At 37.9% G+C, this 10,273-nt stretch overlaps 1 protein-coding gene across 2 annotated transcripts in view; it reads right to left on the bottom strand.

The window, feature by feature from the left end:
* Positions 1-1,923: 1,923 nt before the first annotated feature.
* MRPL13 (mitochondrial ribosomal protein L13) overlaps positions 1,924-10,273 on the bottom strand; it is a 22,274-nt gene continuing 13,924 nt past the window's right edge. For both annotated transcript variants that reach the window (XM_004679614.2, XM_012722837.1), the window contains exon 7: positions 1,924-2,201. In XM_004679614.2, the coding sequence (XP_004679671.1) occupies positions 2,180-2,201 (22 nt within the window). In that variant the 3' untranslated portion in view covers positions 1,924-2,179. The remainder of the gene's footprint in view (positions 2,202-10,273) is intronic.

Genomic DNA, 10,273 nt, shown 5'->3' with positions numbered 1-10,273 from the left:
ATATGCAGCAGCTTTTTTGTTCTTTCTATACAATTCATGCAATGGCTTTTCTGTAATAATTTTTTTAGTGGTTTCTAAAATACAAGAAAGTTCTTTTTCCTTCTCTTCATTTTACTTCAGGAGTTGTCTTTTGGGCTATTGAGTAGGGCCACACAGCAGGCTGTGATTTTCTATATTTTGCTATTTGTGGTTTTCTGAGGCTGTTAAATTCTCAAGCAGCGCAAATGGGCATGCAAGGGAAGGTCTGTCTAACAGTGTCTGTGTTTTAAAAAACAATAGATTCTGTGCATCGCTTTCTTGGTGTAACAGCCTCTGCTCTGGTTCTTTGACTACAAAATAGTTTCAACCACATGGCAGGGGGTGGGGGGGGGGCAAGTGAGTCCATTAAGCCTCCAGAGGGCTTGCAGCTTGAGCAAGGCGGCCCCTCCCAGCAAAGAAGCTCAAGCATAGCCCCCCAGAGACGCAGGTGGGGTCTGGCCCTGTTATTCAGTCATAATTAAAGAATACAGAATAGTTAAAGAATATGGTTATAATTAATTATTCACGGTAATAATTAAATATGGAATTTTTTACAATGATGATGACTTGTTCAGCATTCTTCTAGGGTAAGTCTGTATGTTCTCACCTCTTTAACTCTTTAAGTTCAGTTAGGAATGAGGCCTTCAATGAGCCTTTCATCAGCCAAGAAATACATGCCGGGTGTTAGTTCTCCCATGGGACTAGATGCAGAATATCCCCACTATCAAGGCTGCTGCCTTGGGAGCTGAGTCTATTTCACATTGAATGCACCAAGATTACCACCTCATATGTAAGGGTGGAGTTTGTTTTTAGTACACCAGTTTAAAATGTAAGGGCCCCTTTGTGGTAGCTGCTGTTGTAGGTTATGCAGGTATTCTTCTAGACTTGCTCTTAGCCAAAAGGCCAAGCAGTGATAAGCCTGCTTTATTCTAGAATTTGTGATAAACACACTCACATTTTCTCATTTAGCAATGGCTAAATAAATCCATGGGCTTTGGAGCCAGACTGCCTGGGATTCAAATCCTGATTTTACCACTCAGCCATTTTATAACCTTGTCTAGTTATTTATTGCTTATGGCCACTTTAGTGTGCCTGTTTTTAAATGAGGACGATGAAATTATATTATGGAGTCGACATATGTACCAAACAAATTAGTTTACATAAGCCTTGAGTCTGGCACATTAGCAGGTGATTATACTAGAAAGACTTCATAGGTCATGTTAGTATTTCCCCCTAACTTTGCTTACGTCACAGCTCATACTTAGCTGTCACAGCACCCCTGATCTCCAGGTAGGTGTGTGGCCACCTGTGTAGACTGAATGCTTTTTTTTTTTTTTAAGATTTATTTATTTGTACACACAGAACTGGGGTACAGGCCACAGGCTCAGGGGTGGCGAGAGGCTTCACCAGAGACAGAGTGGGGAGCAGAACAGGCAGATGGACGAAGTACACTGCTGAGGGGAGCAGCGGGCGGGTCAGGAGAGGTCTGCCACGCCTTGTGGTCACCTCCGGGGCAGGCGGGAATCGAACTCATGCGGAAGTGGCTTTAGCTTCTCAGTGCTGTGCTTTAACCCGCTGCACCACCAGGGAGGGCCCTGAATGCTCTTTGGTGCGGTGTGGTGCTGTTGGAGGAAGATGTGTGTGATTTGTTTTCGTAGTGCCTGGTCTACATGTTTGCTGAATGAATTTGGGAAAGATGACCTGAGACTCATTCCTTGAGTAGTCAGCTGGTGAATACCTTAGAGTATACCTTACCCTGTCTTTCTTGATTGGAGGCTTGAACAAAGGTAGATGGGAGGTTAGAGAAAAGAGTCACTAAAAGGGTACTGAAAGTGGGTATTTTCCCAGGTGGTGAGAACGGTGACCGTGTGGGTGGGCACTTGCTGGTGACTTAGAACTATAATCTTTCGTTACACGCAAAACTGAATATTTTATTTTGATCATAGAGAACATTCAAATTGTTTAAATAGTAAAACAATTCTATAAACTAATGTATTTTATTGCAATTTCTTATTGAAGTTACATTCCTTCCCGACCTTTCCCTACAAACTTTCAGCACTAAGAACAGTCTTTATCAAAATCACTTCACTCTGCAGGTCTGGAGATATTCATCAGGAAGGTTTCAGTCACCTCACTGGTATTTTCTGTAATTTTCATTCTCCTATAGTCGATAATCCTCAGGTCTGAAAGATAAAAGCAACATTTGTTTCTTCATGAATCATCATGTCATTCTCTTCTGCTTGATAAAGGAAGATCTTTTTTCAGTTTGAAATATCTACACAGATGACCTCTTCCATCTCACCCTGTCCCCTGCATGGTGTTCAGTAAGTTTGCCTTTTCTATTCTCCAAGCAGATAAATAAAAATGAAATTGCTACAAAAATCATATATAAACTTTTGGCGAAAAACACTAAAGCCCAAATCATTACAAAATAAATGACAACCCCAGATTCGTAAACACAGGCCACCTTGCTTCTATGTATGAACGTATTTAGTAACTTAAACACTTCAATTCATCTTCTCTGTTCTACTTTTAAGCATTCTTTTGTAAAGTCCTCTGTATAGAAAGGATTACTGTGATCTTTTAACTCCTCTCGATGATATGGATTAACCCATAAAGAGAAATTTTAAGTAATTTTGTTTTATGTCAAATTTAATGTCCTCTATGAAACATGTACAAAAAAGTATAAATACCAAATGTATAAATACTTTGATATTTTAATTACATATATATAACTGCTTTTCCCCCTAACATATTTATCATGCCTGAAAGTTGCATTTACTAACACATTAAAATGAAGGGCAATTTCAGGAATACTTGAAATCATAATAATGGAGAAAATGAAGAATACAAAATTTTAACATGCAAAACTTAGTGTCCTGTTAGTTTCTACATACTAGTTGTTTTACTCATATGGACTCTTCAGTAAACTAAAGAGATACTTTTTTTTTTTTAAATATTTAAAGAGTAAGTTTATTAGAAAGAGAGGAGAGAGGAAAAGACACTTGCATAGGCACAAGCGGGCAGGAAGAGCTGCCTAAAGAGATACTTTTGAAACAGCTGTAGAAGTATGTTATAGTTCAAGTTTTCTTCAAAATGTAGACCTCTTCTTGCTCCAAACCAATTTAGGTAGTTCCTTTCTACAACATATTTCCTTACAAAAAATACATACAAGATACCAGAGTCCAGCTATGAAGACAGACAGACAGTCTAGTGGCTGTACATGAACCACATCACAACTTCAAGTTTCTTGTTAACTCTGAGGACCACAGCCCTGGATCCGGGAAACCAGCCAAATAAGCTTCACCCTATCAGCCTCCTGAACAGCAAAAGAAACTGCAGAATTCTGTCACTATTTTGGAAATCTCTTTCCAAATGTGAAAACTGCATCCAGATTCTCGGAGGTAATGGTTTGATAGCATAAGCTAAGAGTGGCTGCAAAACGTCTCTTTCAATCTTTGGTATGTGGCTCACACCAAGTGGCTTCCAGTCAAGAGACACCAGCACATTTTGAGGAATCATTTTCTTCTCCCACCCAGCTGGTTCCTATAATCATAAAAGAATGATGGTGCTCCTTTTGGAAAGAATCTTCTAAGTGAATGTATTAACAAGAAGGCTCTACAACGTCACTCAATAAAATTAAATGTGCTTAGTCACAGTCTAGTTATTTCCACACCAAAAGTTAATTTACTAAGTAACAATGAGGTGAAAAAAGAACCTATCAGTGGAATTTAGGAGCACAATTGGAAAAGCATGTGAAGGGTGTCATTCATTGTGTAAACAAGGGAGACAGTGACATGGGGGCCCAGGGGGCTAATAAAGTCCACATTTGTTTCAAGTAGATTTCTTTTGGAGCAAGTAAGGAGGAGGAATTAAATTGTAACAGAAAGTAGAAGAAAGGACAGGTCCTGGATTTAAGGGAAGTAACATGTTGAGGGGAGAGGGTGGGAAGGCTGAGGGATGAAGGAAACGATAAATCCTAGATGACCACTAAGTTTCAACCACAGTGAGCAGTGACGCTACTTAGTTTTCAGGGCAGGGCATCCAGGCAAGGATCTTGTTTTTGGATGTGATGAAATGGGGCCATGCAGGCGGCTAGGAATTAAGAGCTTGGAATTCAGAACTGAATTCTAAGCCAACGAAGAGAGAGGTGAGAACACAGGTCCCGTCTCCACCCACTTTCATATAAGAAGTGAGAAACTTCAGCAGCATGTCACTGCTGTGTCAGAGTTCAAACACTGTGACCTTCAATACAGAGCCGACATCACTCGGCCCTGCTGGCCTCCCTGTGTTGTTCTACCCTGGCCCTCCAGTATCCTACCCCACTGCACTATCTGCCACCACCTGGAAACGTGGGACTTTTCTGCTTGGTTTATCTCTTATCTTTCCTCTGCTTTGCAGACTTGACTAATTTTTCAAAATTCACTTGAAATGCGCATTTTCTGGAAAGTTCTCTACTGCTCTTCCTTTCTGAAGTAGGTAGGGCTCTTCTCTAAGGCTGCCAGAGAACTTCATGCATACATTTATTTATTCAGTGTTTCTCAAAGTATAGTTATAGAATGCACCCAAAATAGAATGTATCAGAATTACACTAAAGCAGAGACTGTTAAATTTGTTTTATAGTTATTAAACAATTTTTAGTAAATAGTAAAAAACCAATCATGAATTTCTATACCACATGAATTAAAATTCAATTCCTCTCTCAGGGACATAAGATTCTATTCACTTATTCACCAAAGATAATATTGAGTGTTAGGTTCTGTGTAGGCTTGGAGAACACAGTTCCAGAAGACAAAATCCTATCTTCAGTTAGCATTCCCTAACAAAGGAACAGACATGCATGAAGATACACACCTTTGTCATGAAGCTGAAACTTTTAAGCTTTCATATATGTGCTCATTGTCTATGTGGGGATATAATGAATCTTTAGAGAAGATGTTAAGAGTTTAAGTTATCTTTCAAATTATGCTGAGCTTTCAGCTTCTAAATGTTCTAGAACATTTATTTTGCATTTACCACTAGTCACGAAAAGGAAATACTTTTAAAGAAAATACTTTTAAAACAAACACTATGTTTTTTAAATGAGGAAACAGAACTGACAAAAGGCCTGTCTGAACTGTAGAAAGTATTCTATGTTTGAGATTGCTCACAATCATTTAAAACTGTACCTCATCTCACATAATTCTCCCTTTTCTCTAGCAAATTCTTTACCTCCGACATCCTTCTGCAGAACACTGCCTTCCATTAAATTAAACAAGCAAATGCTACCACTTATGAAAAGGAGACTAGTCCACCCGGAAATGATAAGGGGCATTGCATTTCTATTATATTAAAAGTGGGGACATTTCTGTAAAAGAATTAATTTTTTGACCTGAGGGGAAATTTTTCTCTGCTCAGGTGTGGTCCCTATAAATCTCCACTACCGTACCAGCTGTGAACCGTCACCATAATCCCTGTACTCTTTTCTTCCCTTCTTGGAGCCCTCTCCCTCACCACTCCCTGCTAAATGCCGCAGATCTGGGCTCTATAGTTTGCAAGTTTTGTCTTTCTCTCTCTCTTTGATCCTTAGTTGCTTTCTCTATATTCCTCCTATATGAGTTTGCACTGTAAACGTGTAAGAAGTCATTTGACAAGGGCTTCTGTCACAGTTCCTAGACATATTTAATATTATTTTTCCAGGGGATGGGGGTGGGGGTGAAGGAACATTTGAATTTTAGCTGTAAATCCATTTGGGTATTAACTTGTGTGCAGTAAATCTCAAAAATATTTCATTCTGCCTTAGGTCTATGTCCTTAGGTCTACACCTTTTCACCCCTAAGTAATATTTCTCAATGTAATCTTTACTACAATAAAACACTTAAAAGATTAGAATAAAATTTGAATAGTGGAGTATTTAAAACATAAAATATCATGATTAAAGATCATGTGGCTGAGTTTTAAGTCATTTCTATATGGATGGAATTATTCAGAGTAAGCCACACTAGGAAGTGCAGTGACATGAAACATTAATTCAACTAATGTTGTGAGTTGTAAAGGTAAAGTTACCTTTATACTCATTTTATCACACACTGTTTCAAAGGTTTAACAGTGATTCGTATTAAACCGCTAAGATTGTTAAATTTTTTTTTGTTTTTTAAAGATTTATTTATTTGTACATACAGAACTGGGGTACAGGCCAGAGGCTCAGGGGTGGCGAGAGGCTTCACCAGAGACAGAGTGGGGAGCAGAACAGGCAGATCGATGAAGTACACTGCTGAGGGGAGCAGCGGGCTGGACAGGAGAGGTCTGCCATGCCATGTGGTCACCTCCGGGGCAGGTGGGAATTGAACTCATGCGGAAGTGGCTTTAGCTTCTTAGTGCTGTGCTTTAACCCGCTGCACCACCAGGGAGGGCCAGATTGTTAAAATTTTTAATTCAAGGTATTACTTGGTTTTTCAATTAGAATGAACAGGCATTATCGTTAGATTCAATGTCACATCTTAATCATAATAAACTCTATTAGCTCCCAAGTATGGATTTGTTTTTTGTTGTTTAAATAGAGATTGCTTTTTTGCAATCAGTCTGAATATGTTTACATCCAAAGAACCAGCAGATTTAGAAAGTCTAAACTTGAGCAAAATGTAGCACTGGAAATACTGAGGTCTATGGTTTAAGCCAAAGCTGAGCTGGGTTGAGTGGGAAAGTTGGAATACAACCTTGTCCCTAGTCCAGCTAATAACTTCTGACTGTGAAGAGCAGCAAATTAAGAAAATCTTATGGGAAAAAATGCCAGATGACTAGACTAGCATAAAGTTGTGGAAAATCTTGGAGATGTCCAGATTACAGCTCTTTATGGGTTTTGAAAAGGTAAAAAGTCTCTAGGACTAATTTTAAGTAAGCCTCTGATGTGAAGTGCATTTTATGAAGGTCTAAGTAAAAATATTTTTTTCTGGGTATTAACTTACAACGGAAAATCTCTCTAGATGTTTAGAATTAACAGCTCTTATGTCAGAGGGCATATCTCATGCTCTAATTATTTGCTCTCCTCTAGAGATGCCACCAGGTCCCATTCAGTGCTAAGGTTCCTCTCACTGTCTTCTCTTTCATGGCTGGATGGATTACCTATTAAACTTCCTGAAGTTAATTCTACTTTCAGCACAGAAAGTAGAACAGGCCAATTATGGTCGTCCTCGCACCTCCTAGCTTTGGTCCTTCCCAGCCTCTCTCCTTTGCAGGCACACCTCCAACAGCACCCACTATAAAGATATCAGACACCATGAACAGGAGGTTCCATTATAAACATCTGCTTTTCAAAATTTATTGATGCACTTATTGGTGTAGAAACTTTCCGCACTTAGTCAGAAACAAAGTCTACATTTCTCTTTTGGTTTTGTTTCATCACTGTGAATAATGCAAAGTAAATTCAAATTGGGATTTTCTACCGATCCTATTTTTCCTAAGAAAAACTCTAAGAAAAACTTTCCTACAATATCCTGTAAAAATTAAAACTAAAAAGTTTAAAATGACCCAAATTGCATTTTTATTGTACTAATCAAAAATATCAATATTATAATTTCCATGGATACTGTGGTTTTATTAATATAATGTGTTGATAAAACGGCAACAACTAAGTAAATATTGTTGATAGGATGAAAAGAAATCAACTATTTGAAAGCTACAATCTCAGATAGCTGATTATAAAAGAACGGTAGTGTCTGTTTTTTTCTTAATGAATTCCCAGTGCATACTCTATAGTGACCACTCATAAGTGAACCACTTATGAGTGGTCACTATAGAGTAACACATCTTTTATGCACCATAAACACATCTTTTATGTACCATCAAGAAACTGTAATTTCACAACATTTCCAACACTATGTATCCAAGCAAAAAAATGCCAATAATAAGTGTCTATCTACTCATTTAAGGAGTATAAGTAATATTTTTCATATGAAAGAATGCCTTTTAGTTATAAACTTAGATTTAACCAAAAAGCTAAAATAGTTGCAGTTGCAAAATCTATATTATAAACATTTAAAATTTTATTGGTAAGGAAACAAACAAACAAAAAAAAAAAAAACAAAGCAAGCTATTTTGTGCCTATTTATTGATGGTGTAATCCAGGTTCATCTATTTCAGTCAAGTCTCTACAGATTCACCACCAGATCTACCTTGAATAAATTCCAAGGTAAGATTATATTTTTGGCTCAATTACTTTAAGTGGAACAAAAACATATATTAAGCAGGTTTCTTCTCTCAATAGAGATTTATTTTTCTTATGAAAGCAAAATACCAGAAAGCAAAATCTACCAGAATGAAAAATTCTACTTTCAGTGAGTTACATTGCATGGTGCGTCAATTATTTTTAATTCCAGTTCTAACATATATAATACTTAACACCAGAACTTTACAAAGGGAAACAACAAACATAGCATATTTTGCAGTCTACTAGACATATGAAGATACTAAAATTTAAATTTATTAAAGTCACAAATTTAAAAAGTCAGTACTTCAGCCACACTAGCCACATGTGAGTACCTAAGAGCTGCATGGGGTGAGTAGCTATTTATTAAGCAGCTCAGATATGATGTTCATTTTTTTTTTTTTTAATCATTTGAGGGAACATTCCATTGCTGAACTATTTCTTTTTTTGACTTAAAAATTTATGTATTTTACATAATTTTTCTTTTTTGTACGCTTGTGTGCTTTCTCCTCTCAGGTGTAGTCCTGTAAAATTCCTACCACCAAGTTTCCCATGCGCCATCACCAGGGGCCCTGTGTTCTCTCCCATTTTGATCCTGCGAGGCTCTTCCCTCACAGCATGTCTCTGATTTATGGTTGCCTGCTATTTTTTTTTTTTTATTGCTGAACTATTTCTTAAACAAGTTTTAGTTAATCCAAACATGCATATTTCTTTCTTGCTCACAAGCATTCTAGAGTAATAAGAACTAACTGGGCTTGATGTCAGTTGATGTACAGAAGAAAGAAATGTTGAATGACTTATCTTAAAAAAAGTATAAATATGCCATGATATAGTCCTGAATTTCAATAACTGTGTACCCACATTATGATGTTGGGAACACAAGCTAACATATGTTGTCTGGTTACTCATAAGGAAAGATCACAACTTTAATAGGCATGAAAGCAAGCCTGGTGTCTAATCTACATTCCTGTCATAGGAAAATAGGGAATGAAAAGAAAGAGCAGGAAAATCCATTCTCAGTGCAGGGAACTCAAAAGCATTTTAGTGCATCCAAGTTTCTTTAAAAGTCTCCACAGAAATAATTACAGTAAAATGAGCATTTTGATCAGTATGCTCTAAAATAAATTAAGTATAGTATGGTTATTATATTACCTAGTGCCTGTTATCATGTCTGTTAAATTTCTGTGGAAAGAATACAGGTGTTGGAATCAAGTAGGTACAAATCCAGGCTATACCCATGGCTTACTCTTAAAAATTAAACATGTCTTTTAGGTCTGTGGAAAGTATCAGAGTGTGCATAAACTACCTAGCAAGTGCTGGGCAAGTGGGAAGCACTCAATATGCGATGAGTAATGGTAGTATTTTGCTTATCATGTGCAGATTTAGTAAAGAACCTTGACACAAATCAGAAGTCACAAAAATTTACACACATCAAAGGCTTCTGGGTGCAAAGAGTGTGAGCATTCTATGCACATACACCCAATAACAGGAAAGTTCATGGTCAGGTTCCTGGACATACCGGCAGTCCGAGGAAGGCTTGGATTTTCTTGAGCCTATCTGGCTAAAGAGAGAGTCTCAGAGTACGAGCAGTACCTGAGGGAGGATCAGCTGTCTTGTGCAGGTCAAGGAATGAGGATGTGCAGTTCTCTCTAGACTGCATCAATTCTGTAACATTACCCAGACCCCATCCTGTTGAGTACTATTCTGTGCACTGCAGATACAATGATGAACAGGTGAAGTCCCAGCTCCTGAGTGCTATACTGGTGATGACAATGTACCCAGCAGCTACCAGAGCAGAATGCGTCTGGGCTCCTACTCTGGTCCTGACATTTAGATGTGGTTTCTTAAAGCAGATGACATCGGAACTAGGGTTTAAAGAATGAGTAATTTACTCCAGCATGAGGAAAGGGGCATGCTGTTTTAGGTAGAAGTAATAGCAGAACAAAGGCAAGGAAGAGTTAAATAAAAAGTGTGTCTACAATGAGATACCACCTCACCCCAGTGAGAATGGCACATCTTCAAACAACTAGCAACAACAAATGTTGGCGAGGATGTGGAGAAAAAGGAACTCTC

The sequence above is a fragment of the Condylura cristata genome, unplaced genomic scaffold (assembly GCF_000260355.1).
Source record: "Condylura cristata isolate star-nosed mole 26May11 unplaced genomic scaffold, ConCri1.0 scaffold00009, whole genome shotgun sequence".
NCBI classification, from domain to species: domain Eukaryota; kingdom Metazoa; phylum Chordata; class Mammalia; order Eulipotyphla; family Talpidae; genus Condylura; species Condylura cristata.
Note: the sequence above shows the minus strand (reverse complement) of the source record. Positions and strands in the feature narration are given on the sequence as shown.